Below are 20,780 nucleotides of genomic sequence, written 5' to 3' on the forward strand. Positions count from 1 at the left end.
AAACTACTTTATGATTTTTACCTTATGGACAGCAATCAAATCTAAAAATACAAATTAGAAACAACTAAAACTGCAAACCAGTAAGATTCAAATTAACTTTAACGTAATAAGGGAAATTAATTTTTTTCTCAAACAAAATTACTACTAACAACATAAGCAGAACTTACAGTTATGAAAATATATACTAATAGAAAAAATACACACATTTAATTTGGTACACAGGGTGAACTGTAATTATTCCATTCTGTTACTACTTTTCTTTATCCCAATTACTATATATCAGGAAGCCATTTGGCCTTCATCTAATGCAAACATATAATTTCTATAGAGTCTTTCTCCGTTCTTTCTGCAGTTGTCTGGAGCAATTAAAGTATTACTACTTTACCACAAAACACAATCACCAGCACTGAAATCATGCACTGCATTAATTCATGAGGTGGTCACCAAAATTATGGAAAATATCTATGTATACCTTCTAAGATTGTCATTCAAATGAACACACAAAATTTCAAAATTCCTGAACAGAACACAAGGACTCTAAGAACATACCAGAGCCTTCCTGTTTGAGAAATATTGCTTTAGGCCATAGGTCAGCAAATTATAGCCCAAAAGCCAAATATGACCTGCCACCTTTTTGCACATAACATTTTACTGAAACACAGCCACACTCATTCATTATTTTCTGTGTCCATTTCTACCTTCCAATGGCTGAACTGAATGTTTAAGACGAAAACTATATATGACCTCCAAAGCTTAAAATATTTACTACCTGCTCTTACCTAAACAATTTTACTAATCCCTACTTTTAGATGAAGAAAACTTGGGGATATTAAAAAAAATAGCAGTCACCAGTATGAGCTCAACTCTGGAAAGATTAAAGAAAATAATTATATACTGTAAAGCAAGTCCTGAGGTGCTAAGAACCTGATCTAAGGCAATAGAAATAAAAATGGAAATGAGGGAACAAGAATAACAGCCATTGGCAAATTAACGTAGGTAAGGAAGAGACAAGAAATCACCTACCATCCTATCAAACTCTGAATATTTAGTCAAGTTTGTTTCCAGGGATCAGAATTTGTTCAACCTTTTATCTCAGTTAAAAACCAAGATCTAGACATGTCATATAATTCATACCCATTTCTTACCATCTTCATCATTGACTTAGACTGTTATCTCATAACATGTAACTGTTCTTTGCTTTGGTCTGCTTCCGAACCTTCTAAAAAACATAGTAAGAACTTTGCATATAAACAACTCGATCTAAAATATCATTCCACTCTTAGCACCTGGCCCAGTGTCCAGAAGATAGTAGAAACTCACAAAAGTTTGAGGATGGTGTGGCTCTCACCCAAATGGGTGTCACCAGGCTTGATTGCATATTTCATACTTCTTAAAAAATTATAAAAATGAGAAAGAAAACATGTTTATAAGGCAGGCAATACACTATAACTTACATGATGTGTCTTCTGTGAGAGCTAAAAAGGTGTTTTGCTTTTTTTTTTAACAGACTTAGTTCATGACAAAGAAAAACTATGGGAAATTCAGTTTCATGAAAAATTGGTCAAGGTAGTGTTAGATGTTATGTAGACAGAGTGTCTCTCTTTCCTGGATGATAACTTCTCAAGTCTATTAAAGAAAGCAGGAAAAATATGCTTAAGAATATCAAAATAATATGGAAAGGCTAATTAAAATAAATGTAAAACCTTAGTATGCATGTCAGGACACAGCCAGAGGAACTATGTATTTAGAGAACATATGTGTAATTTCCCAAATTTGGCATTTGGAATGAGGTCACTAATGCCCTCCTGCATCTTCTCCATTTTCACCCAAGCTGCCATTTAACCTTGTGGAAACTTGCCCCTCAGTCATGGGTTTTGACTAAGCTTTCCATAAGTCTTTTCTTAGTCTAAGGATCTAACCCTTTTCTTAGTCAAAGGATATTACAAATGATTCAATTCAACTCAAATGTATTGAGAACTGCGAGGTGCTAGAGATATGAAGGTGAATGAGACATGGTTCTTGTTCTCAAGGAACTTGTAGTGTAACAAGAGAAAACCTTTAAGAAGGTAAAAGATCCCTCTGTCATTAATAACTTCCTTTTGGTATTTATTGATAAATGTGTATGGAAATACTAACAAACAATATAAATGTGTGTGCATGTGTGTGTGTGTGTGTGTGTACACACATTCATTTCAGCACTGAGAAGAAAAGCAAAATGTTATCCAATTGGAATTCTAACAAAGAAATATTAGTTCCCTGATTTTATAATAATTCTAATTAACGTTTACTAAGCAGCCACGAAATACCAGCTAGTCAGTTATATGCGTTATAGAGGTTTTATGCACATTATCTAATCATCCCAACTCTGCGAAGAAAATATTCTGATTCCTTTTTTTATAGAAAGTGAAACAAAACCGAAGAGGAAAACTAACTTTTCTTAGGTTTACCCAGGTGGTCAATGACAAAGACAGGATCCAACCCGAGCTCTCTGTTTCCAAAGTCTTACTTAACTGCCACCTCCGTGCATATTATCTAAAAATCCCAACTCTGGAAAGAAAATATTCTGATTCCTTTTTTCACAGAAAGTGAAAAAAAAACCGAAGAGGAAAACTAACTTAAGTTCACCCAGGTGGCCAATGACAAAGACAGGATCCAACCCGAGCTCTCTTGTTTTCAAAGCCTTACTTAACTGCCACCGCTGTGCCTCACGGTGGAAGGTGGGGCCAGGAAAACAAGTCCCGCGCAAGAACTCGAGCCTTGAGACATTTTCCTCTGTTCACCCCTGTAAGCCCCTTCCCGACTGTGTGTGCCTGCTGCTGTCTTCCAGACCCGTTTCCACCAGAAAATGTCATTTCCTGCAAAGCAGAACATACACACCCACACACACATAACCATTTCCTCAGTCCCCTGCCACAGAGCCACTGCCGTTTTGTATACAGACTGCTAACCTCCTCACTTTCTCCAACCTTAATTCTGAAATGAACCAGCAGCCCCCTGAGAAATAGCAGGGTCCTATTAGACCCAAAGCAAGAACAAACAAAATTGCACGTGAGACTCTAACAGCTAAGCTTCTATGTTAAAATGTAACATAGCAAAAAACTCCCCAGAGGCCAAATCTGTTTCTGAAGGGGTCATCTTTATCCTGAGCCCTTCCTGAGCCTCCTGTAGACTCTCTTAACATTCGCTCCACACATTCGGACACAGATCTGCGTATCCTTTGTGAGTATTCTTCAGTCAGCTTTACAGTGCAAAAAACGGAGTTGTTCTAGCCACTCCATTCTAACTCCAAGCAGAGGCTCATAGTTGGTTTTTTGTTATGTTTTGTTTTGTTTGTTTTGTTTGTTTTAACACTGGCTCAGTTTTATTATCGGTGGTAACCAATATTTAAGCACCAGTGAAAACAGGTGAGCAGCGAGTACCCCAGGGCCAGTACAGGCAAACAATTATGCCCCCCAAACAAAGTAGCAACTACTGCCAAAATCATGCCCCTAGGGAAGGACACACTGCCTAAAATGGGATTCTCTTGTGGACTCAGCCCCCTGTTCCAGGCCGAGGCTTAGCAAAAAAGGGGGGCACAAACTGCTGCATGGTCTGCACTACCATGGAAAGCTGGTTGAGCAAGGAGGCAGTGGAAATTTGCAGGAGGGCAGAGTCTTCGGCAGTTACTTTGATCAGCAGGTCAATGCCAGTCACTGTGAGCTCCGTCTGAACGGCCCCGTGGAAGGGTTCAGCACCTGAGGTCAGGTACTGAAGGGCCACCTCCGCATCCATGTAGCACAGGAAAGGCACCGTAAGGGTGAACTCCAACACTTGGTTTCCTGAGGCTTCGCCCGAGGCCAAAGCCAAGGCTGAAGCCTCTTCACCCTGCCTTGGGGAAAACGATGCCCCCTCGACCTGGGGAGCTCCTGCAGCCACTGTGCCCTCGGCTGCGGTGCCACCCCAGCCTCCACGTTCTCCCGGGGCTTCCAGGGCCAGTGGGCGCTCCAGCACCAGCCTCTGCACCGCCTGCGCCGTCGTCTGGGGCCTGCATGGCTGGTGGGCCCGCCTCCTTAGAGCCCATCCCGGCGACACTCCTCATAGTTGTTTTTATTGCTCTTCGCACAATCCCAACTTCTGCGCACAACCGCAGAACTCTTGATAAAAGGTTCCACTTGCATAGGATATGAGAGAGTCTCTGCTATTGGAGGGAAGACTAGCCCCCAACCAATTTCCTGTCACTGTATTCTGTGAATGTCTATAATTGACACAATGTTATATACATATTAATATATTTTTCACAACTATTCAAAAGGGAGAGAACTATCCTGACAAACGAAAAGCCCATACGTGTGTACACACAAAACAGCTCCAAGAGATTTCTCTACCAAAAGAGAGGATCTCAGATCTTTCATTTGTTTAAAGACAGCATGGAATTCTAGAAAATAAAAGCTGAGTTATAGAAGAGGGGTTTCTGCTGATCAAAAATCTATTTTTGAGTACACCATTCATAGTCGGCTCTGTGCAAGGCACCCTGTAGACCAGGGAGGAGAACAGATGTACAAAAGAATCAAAACCCCAAACCTGAAGAGGCTGAGCTGAAATCTAAGAAAATCATGTGATCACGATTGAATTCCTGTGAATACTTCTATCTTATTAGCTCTTGTGAAGAAATTAACTAAAATTTACTGAGAAAATATTTATGATGTCATAGAATTTCTTTGAGAAGCAGAGATTTACCTCAGGGTCTTGCTGATGGCGCTGCTATCTTGACTTCTGTTGTTGGTAAATGTGGTGCAAGTGATGCTTACATTAGCTTCCAGAACACTTCTAAACAGACTTTGTCCAGGACTCCCTTTTTCACAACTGCTTTCTCACTTGTTGTGCAAGAGGGGAATCTCTTCCAACCGAAGATCCATTTTTTAGTACACAATTCACAGTCAGCTGAATTGTCGGTGGTGACTTTTCATGTCACCACATCAATCATTCTGGATCAAACGAGTCCATTCACCTTTTATCCAAAGAACCCATTTCAAAGGTGGCTTTTCTCTGGGAAAGGTATTTATTTATTTGAATGTGCCCTGTGAAGAAATCTTCTTGTCCACCAGACCCAGCACAATGAAATTATAGTTTAGGGCTGCATTTAATAATCATGAATTTTCTTTTAGAAGTTGTTTGCATCATTTTTTTTTAAATTACATGTTCATTTACATCATATATATTGGCTCCTTTATTCTGCTGATTTCAAGAGATTCTCAGATGTGGATTCTACAAAGAAAACCTGGGTCTTATTTATTCATTCACCAGGTGAATGAATTCACCTTTTATTTCAAGCTAAGTTTATTTTTTATGTTTCTCATTTGGAAAGAGATTGTTTTTGACTTCAGGGTTTTTATAAAAGAAGTTTAAAACTCTAGGATTTGAGTCCAACTTAAGTCACAGGCCAAAATGACCTACATACCTGATTATGCCAAGAGATAAAGGGAATAATATGTCTGAAATATCTGATGCAGTAATTAGGAAAGTTTTATCCATTAAAAATCTGAATTACATAGCTCCTGGACTTCACTCTCGTGTGTTGCTTTCTTATCATGGCTACTTATTCTATCAAAAGAGAGTCTTTTTGCTGTTTTGGAATTTTCTACTTTCCATCATTTCAGATGCTGGATTATGAACAAATGCCTAATATTCATCTTGGTATTGGAGTGAAAAACCAAGCTGAATTTCACCACTCAGTTGCCTCTCGATTCCAAATGCACTCAACCCCTGTGAGAATTCAGGTTGTTAATGTGAGAGAAGGACCCACATTTCATCCAAACTCTATGACCTTCAGTATACGAGAAGGAATAAGAGGGACTTCCTTATTGAATTATGTGCTTGGCACCTATACAGCTACAGATTTGGACACGGGAAATCCTGCCACCAATGTCAGGTACCACAAATACTGTGCTCATGTCAAAGTGATAAAATGGGGTTTTGTCCAGTATTAGCTCACAGAGAATGTGCTAGATTATGTGGGTTGAAGTACTTTTTGAGTTTTGCTTTGCTTCTCTTATTCATTTGCTTGTTTTAGAACACTTCTGTAGCACTGACATTTTTCCAAGATTTAATAGTATTTTAGGGGCAATATGGCCTCCAACTGGTTAGAAAGGTAATTGTGTCCAGGGAGAAACTATGAGGTCAAAGGGCTACCTAAGAGACTTTGTGAGTCTCTCTAATCTTCTGTGGCCACTTGCTACCACCCTGGCCCCAGGCTGATTAAGCCATATTGTAAACTATGAGACATCATAAAAGATGAATCACTGCTTGTTTCCTTAAAACCCGTGTTACCTAATGACTTTGGGGCTAATCTCAACCCCCAGCTTAATTTAAAAGGAAGAAAAAAGAGAACAGGAGAAGCTGAAACACAGGTGTTTCAGAAATTTGTTGAGTACAAAGAAAGTCAAAATTGGAGAAATAGAAAGGTAAGCATTTGAGGCACTAGGTACACAGATTATACATGAATTACATTATATTACAAAATACTCTAGAAAATGACTTTAGTGAAATATTTAAGTATTCTTTCCTTATCTCTCTTCTTTTCTCCTCCTAATATTTTTGGAGTGAACAGTTCATTGACTTGTAAATTACTTTGATATTAACAGTTTTGATTACTTAATAGACTAACAAATTGACAGACAACAAAAATTATGAAGTCTATCAATATGGGATAGAGGAAGAGGGTGTGTCAGATAAGTGCTTTGGTCCCTTGAAATTGTGCCTGGTACAGAGATCTTCTTCCACTAAGGTCAAGCACTTTGAATCCATTATTATATTATAGTATATTATATTATATTAATATAATACCACAATCCCTAACAAGCCAACAGTGAGGTACCCTAAAACTAATACGCCTTAAAATCTAGGAAAAACGAAGTACATCACATGTGAAAATGAATAAAGGATATTCCTTCAGTAGATATTGCTATAATAAATAAATCTGAAAGAGACTCATACATTTTACTAACAATTATAGTAAGAGCTAAAAGAGTGAGAATCATGAAATTTTAAAACTCTGTTGTGAACCTGTGTATTAATAAGTTCAACACAAAAATTTTATTGATATGTATATATATTTTATAAACCAAGGCAATTATCACCATAAACCATACAAACACCATGTTTATGTTTAACACATTGTATGTGACTTAAAATTATTAACTTTCATATAAACAAATGATGAACTTATTTATTTAAAAAACAGGTATATCATAGGACATGATGCAGGCAGCTGGTTAAAAGTAGATTCAAGGACTGGTGAGATAAAATTTTCTAGGGAATTTGATAAGAAGTCAAAATACATTACCAATGGGATATACACAGCAGAGATCCTTGCTATAGACGGTAAGAAAATTTCTTCTCAATATTTTAATAAAATTATTATTCCATTAAATATAAATGTAATTCCAATATTGATATTAGATTGACTCAAATAAAATGTATCATTTAATGTGTCTGTCTACAAGACTTAATAGAGAGTTCTAAATACCTTAGATTAAGAACTGAACTCAGTACACTCATAACCATAATTTACATTTAAATCATAATTTATTTTACCTACTTCCAAAAAAGAACTGTATGTGACTTACAGCAGAAAGCATAAAAGCTTAAGTCTATAAGTAAAATTCAGTTTCTGCTTATGGCCTCATTTCTTGAAATGGTTAATCCAACTTTCAGAGTATGTTAGGAATGTTTACATAAGGTAAGTGCTACAAGGTGTACGCAAAGTTCATTTGGGGATAACCTATGGGAAAGGCAGTGTCCCAAAGAGTATAGTTTTTTTAAGGATTTTTTTATTTATTTATGAGAGAGAGATTGTGCACACACATGTGAGCGGGGCTGGGGGTTGAGAGGGAGAGCAGAGGGGGAAGGACAAGCTGACTCCACACCAAGCGTGGAGTCCGAGGTAGAGCTCCATCTCAGGACCCTGAGATCATGACCTGAGCAGAAACCAAGAGTCAGATACTTAATTAACTGAGCCACCCAGGTGCCCCAAGAGTATAGTTATTTTAGAATCACTAAAACTGAGCTACAATGAGAAGCCTGTGTAAATGCAGCTTAAGTGGACATGTTGTAAAGCACAGAGTAAATCACAAGATTATTCCAAATATAAGAGCCAAATTAAAAGTCGTAACTGCAGATACACTGAACTTTTAACTGAGCTGCTTCTCATGTGGGAAAATCTATTAGGCATTCTTCCTGGTGACTACAACAGGGATTTTTTTTATTGTTATGTTAATCACCATACATTACATCATTAGTTTTTGATATAGTGTTCCATGATTCATTGTTTGTGCATAATACCCAGTGCTCCACGCAGAATGTTCCCTCTTTAATACTCATCACCAGGCTAACCCGTCCCCCCACCCCCCTCCCCTCTAGAACCCTCGGTTTGTTTTTCAGAGTCCATCGTCTCCCATGGCTCATGGTTCGTCTCCCCCTCTGACTTACTCCCCTTCATTCTTCCCCTCCTGCTATCTTCTTCTTCTTCTTTTTTTCTTAACATATATTGCATTATTTGTTTCAGAAGTACAGATCTGTGATTCAACAGTCTTGCAAAATTCACAGCATTCACCATAGCACATACCCTCCCCAATGTCTATCACCCAGCCACCCCACCCCTCCCACCCCCTACCACTCCAACAACAGGGCTTTATTTATCAATAGTTAATCATTCTCTAAACAGTGCCTAGGAAACCAGCTACTACAGAACAAAACAGAAAAAGGTCAATAACCAGGAAAGAAGAGCAAAAACAGGTGTTCCAGACATATACCTAATAGAAGATAGATACTATAGGTTTGTACTGTCTATCCGAGCTTTACAGTGGCCAAAGACAAAGATAAAGGGGCAGTATAAGATTTAAAAAGAAACCATGATAATACCCAAGTAACTGTGGTCCATAGTTCTGGTCTTCATCCTGTGAGTGTCATTTTAACACCTGGGTCAGTTATCAAAATATTATAGTTTGATTTATTTTCAGTATTCTAGAAAACCTATCCTATAATGGATTCTAACCATGTTGATCACGGCCTATGTTTGCATATTGGTCATATGTGAATATCTTCAAAAACTAGAATAAAAATTAGTCATTGAGTGAATAGAAGGAGGAAAAAACTATCAAAATGTACAACAGAAAACTAAAAGCAAGAGCTATTGTTTAGGTACCTAAGCAGAGTACCTGCACAAGCACAAGCCAACCAGATGAAAAAGTGAACTAAAAGCCCAGATTCCTATTCCTTGGTCCTCTGCCCTTTCTAATAAACTATATTAACCCAAAATTTGTTCCAAGTAGGTTAGGAAAAAAATTTAATAGATTTATATTTGTTTTCAGAAGTGTCATTTCGAAGAGAAATAACATCTAAGGGATGGCATTAAAATAAAGAGCAAAACAGAAAGTAAAAATATACAAACAATTATTGCATTTCAATTTTGGGTATTTTCCTACAAACACAGAACTCAATAAGGATCCTGAATGGAAGGCTATAGGCTGGACTGGGAGTCTTGTTCACGGGGACAGGGTAGGAACAGAAAGTTGTGAGCCTTTTCTGAAGGACATTTACTTTTGCATCTTGGGATGTGTAGGAGTTGGCTGAATGAAACTGAGATGAAAAACGTTTTGGGAAGAATGAATAGAATGCACAAGAGTCTTGGGTTAGGAAGAAACTTGTTCCAAGAACTACAAAGAAGCTAGTGTGGCTGGAAGGTAGTGAGCAAAAGCAAGGGTGGCTTTGGGTCATTGAAATAAGCAGAAACCCATCAGGTACCACCTCAAAGAGTCATTCATGTTATTCCTCTATGCTGCAGCATCATCATGGAATATAAGCAAGAATTTTCTCCCTCACACCATTTACCCCAACACCCATGATGCTCTGCTGTTTCAGATGTCTCTGGGAAAACGGCAACAGGAACCATATGTATCGAAGTACCTGATGTCAATGATTACTGTCCAGTTGTTTTGGCTGAAAGTAATTACATATGTATTGCCTCTCCATCGATCCTTATCTCTGCAAGAGATGTTGGTGATCATTCTTATGGGTCTCCCTATACTTTCTGTGTGGTTGATCAGCCACCAGGGACAGCTGACTTGTGGGAAATCACATCAATAAATGGTAAGTGGAATGCAAACTTGCTCATCTTTAAGACCAAAAGCAAAAACAATGACTAATTTAGTCAAGACATGTAATAACACTTTCTATCTCTGTTTCTATGATTCTTGGTCATATTCATAATAAGTAAGAAAATCTTTCATATTCACACTTAGGATATTTGGAAAATTTTTAAACTGAAATAAAAGTAAAAATGTTTTATCAATACTGCAATTACAAGTAGTAGTATGTAAATATCAGTTTATCCACCATTTTGTGTACATGGCGTGCTACACCAATATTTGATCAGTTTGAAATAAACAGAACCCTTGACTAACTCACCATAGGTCACAATTTCCTATTTTGAATTATTTCAGGCAAATCACTTAAAAGTTTCTGAAACTCAAGTATCACATACATACATCTATGTATTTGGTACTCAGGTACATAAGATCAATGAAATTCTTTTTAGAAAGAGTGATAAGCTCAGACTTTTTGTAAAGGTAAAACTTTAAATCCAAACTGCTCAATATGGGAAGAATGGTTAGGCAAACAGCAGAACATATTATTCGGATGTAGTATGAACAACATTAAAATTAGAATTATGTGAAGCATTTAGATACAGAGAAACACATAAACCAAAGTATTTAAAGAGTAAAGATCTCCAAGTAGTAAGTGTATTGTGCTAAGTGTTGCTATGTAAAAATGAATGCCTGAAGGTACTGAGAGTGAATTTCAGATGACATAACATTTTATATACTTAGGTTCTAGTTCCTTGAGATGTTAAATGTATAATAGAAAATGAAATGCTATAAGAGAACCTCATTTGGGTTACAATAGCTCTCTAATTTCATATTCATTTGAGGCAACACTAAAAGATGTTTAGGGGGTGATGGGATGAGGGTCAGGCCCTCATATTTCAGAGGAAATACTTCCCACCTCTCTGAAGCCGCTAAGCTTCTCCATTCAGAGAATGGAGAGACCCTAAAAGGATGCCAGAAAAAAATGCCACCCTCAAGGACTTCGTCAAAAGAGGAAATTAAGCAACTTGTTCTCATAATAATACTTTTTGGCTCTTTTCCACAAAACCACTTTAATATTTTAAAAAGCTAGGGACATTAAAGTAACCCCATGAAAAATCAAGACAACTTTGAATTCACCCTTCCTATAAAGCCCAATATCCCATTCTTAAATAACAACTGCTAACCACGTTTTCCTCATTAAGATCCTAGATATTATGAGTAAAATCATTTTTAAAAAAAGGTTCAATGTGGAGGTTCATAAAGGTATTCAAATTATATTATAGATTTGCCAATAAAAAATATAATCACATTGGAGACAATATTCCTAGAGTCCTATTTCGATGTTAATTTTAAAGAACAGAATAAACTTTCACCTAATGTGCTATAGCATTGCACGTTATTCAACTCTTACCTTGTGCACAGGTTACATTTTGGTAGACATAGCTGCCTTATCATATAGCTAAATGAAATTAAGAAACCATAATATTTATAATTATTGCATGTTATGGATCAATCAACATTCGTGATTTAGGTGTAAATTTAATCATCTCTAAACCGTCCCTGGGTTAATAAATAAATTTCAACCATGTTTTAAGCAATAATTTCCATGCAAATCGATAGGCAATGGTAGCAAAAAGATTTAGGAAAATAATAGTTATTGGAATCATTTAAATTTAAATGATAGAACAGCGACTTTGAATAAGAGATCAACAAGTCTTAAGGAGGGTATTTGCAAACCATAATCCTAAATAGAAGACTTTTAATATGCCTTTCTGCTCGATAGTCTTCATTCATTGGACAAATATTTATCAAATATTTATATAATATGCCAAATATTGTTGCTCTGGAAAATAATCAACAGGGTCCTAGCCTGCTTCAGAGAAATACCAATTCAGCAGGAAGGAGTATTCAACAATTCATCATAAATATTAAAAAAAAATAAGTAGAGGGTGCTGTATGACTAAGGGAACATGATAAAAATCAGGCCCTAGGTGAGTCTTGGGTATTAAGAAGGGTTACCGCAAGGAATTTCAGTTTATTTTCTCTTTCCTCTCTTCCTTTTCAGCTACCTCTGCAATCCTGACGGCTGGACAGCCTTTAAATCCCGTAGTTTACCAAACCCCAATCATAGTGAAGGACAGCTATAACCGAGTGTGCGAATTGCCACAGATTGTGGTGTTAGAGGCCTGTGATTGTGACAACAACCACATGTGCTTGTACTCTAGTACCACAGGCATCAATGTAGAGGACGGCAGCTCAGCTACCAGTGACATATATGGGACTGTTACTGATGAACAAGCTGGGGGTTCAAATGTCGGTCTCGGACCGACAGGGATTGGCATGATCGCTACGGGACTCCTACTACTACTTTGTAAGTACTGGATCAAATCCCCCTTTTCAGCAATTTTTCAAAATAAGAATGTAACCAGGCTCACTGCGGTGGCTAGGTTCATTTGGCCATGTCCTTTTGGTATCTGTAGCAATTCTCAGGGGAATGTGGAAGAAAACAGTGGGACTGATAAGGGCGCGTACTTGTTCAGTAACGATAACTAGAATTAGTGAGGGTCATAGAGATGAAAAACACAAGCAAATTTCTAAATATAATACAGCAAAACATGGAGTAAATCCCATCATGAAAATTTCAGCAACGTGCTTTAAGAGAGGTAAGAAGCAATTCAAGTCCAAGTGGGAAAGGTTGGGAGTCTTTATGGAGAAAGTGGCTTTGACCCAGACCCTACACACTGAAGATTTTCTTAGAAGGAGGATGGCATTTGAGGGAAATCGGAAAGGAACAACACAAACATAAACAAGGAGAGGGATGGAAAGGCATTGAACACTCAGGAAATGGACAGCAAGGCAAGCTGGGAGCCATCATGCAGGAATGTTCCCGATAAGCCAAACATTCTGGGCTTCAGTCCACAGGCAACGAGAAATCAGTGAGGATGTGTGAGATCAGGTGACCTGTTCATGCTGGCATAATAAGAAGCAGGCAGAAGAGCCTAGAAGAGAAAATGAGCCTCTGGACTCTTGATAGGAGTGTCTGCAAGTAGGACCAGGGTCATAGGAATGGTGAGGTCCCTAAGCAAACACCACCAAAAGGGTCCTCCACTGCCTATATCATTTTTTAAAACATGTAGATCCTCAGAGAATTAATACATTTTAGGCTGCGCCTGCAATACTTTAGATTTTGTGGACATCAAAAACCTGGATTCTAAAATTAAAGCAGACCAAATCCTTCAAACTATAATATGAATATGTTTCAATGGAGAAGTACACACTGAAACTTTACCATTTTGAGGAATGAAAAAATAACATGACTTTTGAGCAGACCTTCTTTCTTAAATTAATATGAACTTTCAAGATTATACCAAGATCATGAGTGATTATCATAACGGTATTAGAGATATTTTCCCAGAACATGCCCAATAGCAAATGAGTCGAGGTGTCAGCTTGCTTTTAAGCCACCAAGTCTCCGTCTCAGCTGCACATCAGAATCATTGGCCATCTTTAAAATTAATCCTGTTCAAGCAGGAGTAATCAAGATGAGACCCCAGGTGTGGCATGTGTAAGCCCTCTGCTGAGGCTAATGTGCAGTTCAGGGATAAAAACCCAGGATCAGCCACATTCCCAGTGGACTAACACTCAAAATTTCACGCCTCCTCCTTAATTAGGCCAAGAAAGCATAAGAGTTGTGAAGTCGATTGTAGAAGGGGCATACCCTTGTGGAAAAAGTTATTTGTTCTCAACAGAAAAGCCCAGGCTGTGGCCTGGTGGGGGAGGAGTAGTGTGATGGAGAGAGGAGGGGTCCCCGCCCAAAATATCTTCTCAAAGGGGCTTCATTTAAGACTTTTGATGTTTGCTCCAAGTGAGATTAACTATTTCAACAAAATCGATAAAAGCCCTGATTTAGCAGCTTTGATATTTGCATCGGTACCTCTAACTAACTCAGTGGAATGCATGTTATACTAGGGAATTAGGAAAGTATAAAAAAACAACTAGAGTGGACCCAAAGAACTAAACTGATACTAGATCAGTTTCTTAGATTCTAGATACTAGAATCTTAGAAAAGTTAAGAAATGTCGATATTTAGGGGCACCTGGGTGGTTCAGTCGTTAAGGTCATGATCCCGGAGTCCTGGGATCGAGTCCAGGATCGAGCCCCGCATCGGGCTCCCTGCTCAGCAGGGACTCTGTTTCTCCCTCTCCCAGTCCCCCTGCTTGTGTTCCCTGTCTTGCTGTCTCTCTCTCTGTCAAATAAATAAATAAAATCTTAAAAAAAAGTCGATATTTATGGATTAAAGTGCAGAATTGAGGTAAATTTTTCATTATAGTTTGTAGACAAAAATCTTAAAATAATAAATGTAAATAGCTCAATTAAATTTAGTGGGTGATCTTTGATTGACTCAAAGTATAAGTATAAGGGTTGAAGAGGAGACCTATTTCTAGGTCCTATACTGAAATTTGTATTCAGTCCTTCTGATAGCATATACTGATTATGTATTTAACTTATAAGTATGTATATGACTTTTGGTTACATAGGTTTGTATATATTGGTTTTTATATGGATATGCAAATAGATATATATACATATCCACAGAGACAGTCTATGTGTACGTTTATACATATCCAGGTACCTGCGCATCTACACATGCTCTTGGAGATAAGTACATATTTATTCATATGTATATATATCTAGCAAATACATATACAGACACAGACAATTATATGTGCGTACATGAGGGGCTAGGAATCAGAAAACTGGATTTGAATCCTGGCTCTGCCAGCAACCAGCTGGGAGTGCTAGAGCAGAGGGAAGAAAGACCCTTATTTCCTAATCTATCAGTAAGAACCCTGATTACATGATGCCTAGCTTCAAAAGTCTATGTGATTTGGTGTTTATAAACATGGATATGTATATTCAATCCTTTAGGGAAAACTGATGCTTTCTTACGCTTGCATTTAACCCTTTGGTTCTCAATATAATGCCACGTTTTTCAAAAAAGGAGACATTCAGTGACTTCCTAAATTGGGCAATATGTGTGGACTCTCTTTCCACTTTCTTGGGTAGTGTCACCACTCTTGCTGCTCATGTGTTGTTGCAAAAGAAGACAGCCCCAAGGCCTGGGGACGAGGTTTGCTCCTGTGCCAGAAGGGGGAGATGGAGTGATGCAGGCTTGGAGGATAGAAGGCGCCCATCCCGAGGACAGGGTGAGTGCACTGACATGTTCCAGGGAAGTGTGGGATTTCAGTGGAACTGAGCATGTCTTGACAACTATACAAGACACAAAAATAAAAATATGTCAGTTTTTATATGTTTAACATAAAGCATGCATTTTAAAAATATTTTTCTTTCTTTTCAGGATGTGTCAAATATATGTGTACCCATGACAGCTTCTAATACCCAGGATCGTATCGATTCTTCTGGTCAGTGGACAACAAATTCTGTTGTTCTTTTTTTTTTTTTTTTTACTTTACAAAATTATTCCACCAGATAAATTTCATGTATAAGTAATTTTAAAGAAAACAGTATGTCTGCCAATCTCTTTGGATGACAGTATAAAGACAGGGAAAGTTACTTGTTTGAAGTTAGCACTCTCTTTTTCTTAAACTACAGGCAGAGGAGTATGGTGTAGCAATTTAAAAGGCAAACTCTAGAACTAGAATGTTTGAGTTTGATGCCCAGCTATGTCTTTGGGCAGCTCTTAACCTCTCTGGGCCTCAACTGCCTTATCTTTGAAACTGAGTTTGTGATAATATCTACTTCAAAGTGTCACTGTAAAGAGTGACACACACACACACACACACACACATACACATATGGATGATATATAATGTATGTATTAGATATTATATAAGTTAGATATTATATATGTATATGTGTGATATGTGAATATATATCACAAAATATACACATATACATATACATACAAAATTTATATATATATATCACAAAATACACATTAGAACAGTGCTTTGCACAGAGTGCTATTATAGCCATTATTTGTAATGCAAGCTGTTCAAAAAAAATAAGAGAACAGAAAAAGCAGCAAATATGCTCTTCTAATATACACGGAAGCACTTTTCTTAAATCCACACGTGCATTTGCCTCACCAGTTATATTCTCCTAATTTGCCAGCTCCATGTGCACCTAGCAATACTGTAAAATACCCAGCTAGTGGGCAATGACTGAACAAAGAGGAGAGGTTGCCCAATTCGAGAGCAGACAGGAGATTTCTCAGTGGTGGTTCCTTAGTATCCCAAACCAGACTCTGGGGGGCGAACATGCCTCTGGAAGCCAGCTGTTCCTCCAGCGCTGGGGTGAACGAGGACTGTTTCCATTTCTGCTGGTCTTGCTGTGGAAGGTTCCTGGGTGGGGTGCAAGCCCTCTCCGACACCCGGGGCAGCTTGCGAGAAGCAGCGATGGAGAGCTCCGGGCGGAGGCAGAGGTCCTGCTCTTTCTTGGCGAGCTCTCCACTTGTGAGTCTAGGGGAGAAGCTTGTGCAAATGCGAGGCCAAAGTCCGAAAGCTGGCTCCCTCTGTACCATTTACTTTTATTTCATCAGCCAGCCTGAGACTGGGTAGAATTCGAATGGCCCCTTGCCTTGCTTTCCAGGACCTGCTCATGCAGGTAGATGCGGTGTGTAACAAGGCACACAGTGGCCGGCAGTGTTTCCGATGGATGAACAGGGCAGACCACGCAAGCACTGTCACCTGAACACTCTCTCCTTTCAGAAATCTACACTAACACCTATGCGGGCGGAGGAACGGTGGAAGGGGGTGTGTCAGGAGTGGAACTCAACACAGGGCTGGGGACAGTCGCTGGCCTAGCCGTGGGAGACCCAGCAGGAGCCCGACGGAGAAGGAGTTCCACAATAGGGACCCAGTGGGAATATGCAGACACGGGCCTGAACATGGCTTTCCTGGACAGCTATTTCTCTGAGGTAATCCCCCTGCACACGGTTACTCAAAATAGTCTTGAGACTGAATGATAACAACAATGGCAGTAGGTTCTTCTGAAATACGTTCAGTTATTCTCAACTCTATCCCAATCAGGAAAAAAAGAAAGTATTTCATTTCTCCTTAAGATACAGAAAGCCAATTCACCAAATGCATTTCATATTCAATTGACATACATCCATTTTAATATTGTGGAAAAGGCTAGCATCTCTCATCATTCCCTACTTCACTTTTCCCATTTTTTTTTTTTTGTTTTCTGTTTCCTTCTGGTTTTCCTACTTTGTTTCCCATATTAGCAGCAAAACAGGAGGATCCTGATCAAGAAAAAAAAATGTGTATCTGTGTCCTGTCTTTACAGTGTCCTTCCTGCTCTGCTCTGCAGGTATCTCCAATAGAAAGTAGAAAAAAATAGATTAAAGGCTAGGACGGGGGAAGGAAGAGAATGGTAACTCAGGAACAGAGCATCACCATGACTTGATGATAGATCAGGGCCTAGAATCCCTGTCTCCTATTCTGTTTCCAGTGCCCTATCCCAAGGATACCTGTCCCTCACTAAGAGAAGGGATCATGGGTCTATGAGCGTTCCAAAGAAGAAAGCTCCATAGGCATTAGACTGGCCTAACAGAGTAGCACAAAAGATAAATAAATCCCCTTGTGAATCCCTACTAAGTATGCTTATTTCATTTAATTAGCAATCCATTTCATATCACATTTCAACTAGCCTGTTTTACTCCCTATATGGTAATACATGAGTTTCACCACTGATCTTAACAACAACAACAAGATGCTAAGGATGTTGTGGTAATTCTAAGCTCTTTCCTAAAATTGGTGGTTACAAATACTATCACAGACTATGCATGAATAGCATCGACTATTTAAATGAGTGATCGAGTGGTGCCCGGGTGGCTCAGTCGTTAAGTGTCTGCCTTCGGCTCAGGTCATGACCCCAGGGTCCTGGGATCTAGCCCCGCATCAGGATCCCTGCTGGGGCAAGAAGCCTGCTTCTCCCTCTCCCACTCCTCCTGCTTGTGTTCCCTCTCTCGCTGTCTCTCTCTATCAATTAAATAAATAAATAAATCCTTAAAAAATAAATAAATAATAAGTGATTGATACCACTTAGTATACTCAATAAATGGGCACAAATTATATATGTATCATAGAAATGTCATAGAAATTATATTTAACGAATCATTCATAAAAATCACACTCATTTTAAAAAAGCTTTACCATTAACATCAAAATTGTACTGGGCATTCTGATACGTCAAATAAAATTAAAATATGTTCTCCTTTCTCTGTGTACACTGAGGTCATCCTTCCCCAAATATTTCAGCTCTACACTTAAAAATTGGCACTACATTTCAGAGGTGGTGAGGCACAGACTCTCCCTCTACTAGGTGGAACCTGCAGAATGGTGAAGTGCTTCCTTCCTGCCACATTTTACACCACCACCCTCCACCCCTACAGCCAACATGTGCCCCACGCAGGAGGGGATTATCCTCTTACGGAGGTGTCACTTCAAAATATTAAACGGCAGGGCGCCCAGGTGGCTCCGTCGGTTAAGCGTCTGCCTTCAGCTCAGGTTATGATCCCAGGGTCCTGGGATCGAGTCCCACGTCAGGCTCCCTACTCATCAGGGAGTCTGCTTCTCCCTCTTCCCCTGCCGTTGCCCCACAACTTGCACTCTCTCTCTCTCAGATAAATAAAAAATAATAGTTAAAAAATATTAAATAACAAAGTTTTAAGGTAATACCAAACTCATGAAGAACTGATTTCAAGACTTAAAACCATTTATTTCCAATGGTAGAATTTAGAGTCTAGTACATAGTACAGACTGGAGGGTAGGCAACATGATGTAGTGTAAAAAGGATAGTTGGACTTGAGGTAGCATTCTACAATTATTTGAGTCTTGGGCACACCATTCACTTTCTCTGGGCCTTCGGTTACCTTATTTATAAAATAGAGAGGGGGTAAGATTATAGCAGGTCCTGGGGGATTTCATGGAACCCAACAGGGCCACAGCGGCTGAGGGAAAGTGAGGAGAGAACTAGCAGCCACCCCAACCTCTTCAAATAGAGAAGTTCCCTGGGTCTCTTCACTTAGGTCACATAAAACCACTGAACATTTGGACATAAGTCTCTGAAACTTAAAGATATTGATATCTTTATACGTGCTTTTATTCCAAGTTGATCAACTATTTCTCCTTAAGTAAATAACATGTTGAATATAACTAAATATATTTTGTTATTTCTAGACCACCTCAGAAACAAAAGACTATAAATCCAAAAAACTAAAACCTTGCTTTTGACAAATCTAGATTGTCAAAATCTGAATAAAATGTAGAAATTATTTGTTAGCTTTCAAATAAGAACAATGCACATTTATTCAAATTCTATGCACCATTAATACAGACTGATCTCCTTTAAAAATTCCATTTAGAATTTCAGCAAAAAACATCAGTTTTTTGGTTTTTTTTTTTTCAGTTCATTCCATTAAAATCTCAAATCAAACACCTCTAAAGCACTGTTGTTATTCTTTGGTTACTTTAAGGGAAAAGAAACTTCTAATTTCCATTTTCTTCTAATTTTAGAAAGCGTATGCTTATGCAGATGAAGACGAAGGTCGGCCAGCAAACGACTGCTTGCTCATTTATGACCACGAGGGAGTGGGGTCTCCCGTTGGCTCCATTGGTTGCTGCAGTTGGATTGTGGATGATTTAGATGAAAGCTGCATGGAAACTTTAGATCCAAAATTCAGGACTCTGGCTGAAATCTGCTTAGATACAGAAATTGAGCCATTTCCTTCACAGCAGGCCTGTATACCTATCAGTACTGACCTGCCTTTGCTGGGGCCTAATTATTTTGTTAATGACTCCTCAGGAATGACTCTCTCAGAGGCTGAATTCCAGGCAGAAATGGCAATACCTGAACCCATGATCCATGGGGATATTGTAGTGACTGAGACTTACACAACGGCTGACCAATGTATGCAACCCACTACAATTGTTTTCGATCCTCAGCTCGCACCTAATGTTGTAGTGACAGAAACAGTAATGGCACCTGTCTATGATGTTCAAGGAAATATCTGTGTACCTGCTGAGTTATCCAACACACACAATGTAATCTATACTGAGAGACTGCTGTCTAGTCCTAGTATGCCTGACATGAGCTGTGGTAGCATGAATGATGGCTGTATGGGACCTGTAATGAGTGGCGGTATTTTGGTAGGGCCCGAAATTCAAGTGACACAAATGGTAAGTCCCAACATTCACATAAGCCAAACCACTGGTTCCACATCCCCAATGACATCTCGACACAGAGTAACACGGTATAGTAACATACATTACTCCCAACAGTAAGTGTTTTGGGTCAGTATTCTATAGGGAGACCTTGCACTTTGTAATCACCAACATATCCATCAAAGGTGTATAATGTACTATATTTAACGTTTTAACAGCCAACAAATATTCAGATATCCTAAGGTCAGTGCCACTCTTTGAATATATCTTTTAGGGGGTGAATATGGCTAAGCACTTTAGTTATAAGCCTTTTATAATTCTTTCTGGTTTTAAATAATGTGCCAAAAATTTAAAGAAAATGTGTTCTATCCTTTGATACTGTCTAATAAATAGCACATAACTCATAAGGCGAATCTTAGAGGTCTTCAGGCCTATAGGACTGGTCATGTAAGCCAGGATGCCC

The 20,780-nt window shown here is 38.7% G+C and overlaps 1 protein-coding gene across 1 annotated transcript in view; it reads left to right on the forward strand.

Annotated features, from left to right (window-relative positions):
• The window catches only part of DSG4 (desmoglein 4), a 40,705-nt gene extending 20,268 nt beyond the window's left edge, over positions 1–20,437 (forward strand). Inside the window, exons 9-16 of the mRNA XM_027575374.2 lie at positions 5,637–5,908; positions 7,220–7,359; positions 9,898–10,125; positions 12,190–12,495; positions 15,192–15,331; positions 15,484–15,547; positions 16,856–17,064; positions 19,670–20,437. Of these exons, the coding sequence (XP_027431175.2) occupies positions 5,637–5,908; positions 7,220–7,359; positions 9,898–10,125; positions 12,190–12,495; positions 15,192–15,331; positions 15,484–15,547; positions 16,856–17,064; positions 19,670–20,437 (2,127 nt within the window). The remainder of the gene's footprint in view (positions 1–5,636; positions 5,909–7,219; positions 7,360–9,897; positions 10,126–12,189; positions 12,496–15,191; positions 15,332–15,483; positions 15,548–16,855; positions 17,065–19,669) is intronic.
• The last annotated feature ends 343 nt before the right edge of the window (positions 20,438–20,780 follow it).

Source organism: Zalophus californianus, chromosome 14 (genome assembly GCF_009762305.2).
Source record: "Zalophus californianus isolate mZalCal1 chromosome 14, mZalCal1.pri.v2, whole genome shotgun sequence".
In the NCBI taxonomy this organism is placed as follows: Eukaryota; Metazoa; Chordata; class Mammalia; order Carnivora; family Otariidae; genus Zalophus; species Zalophus californianus.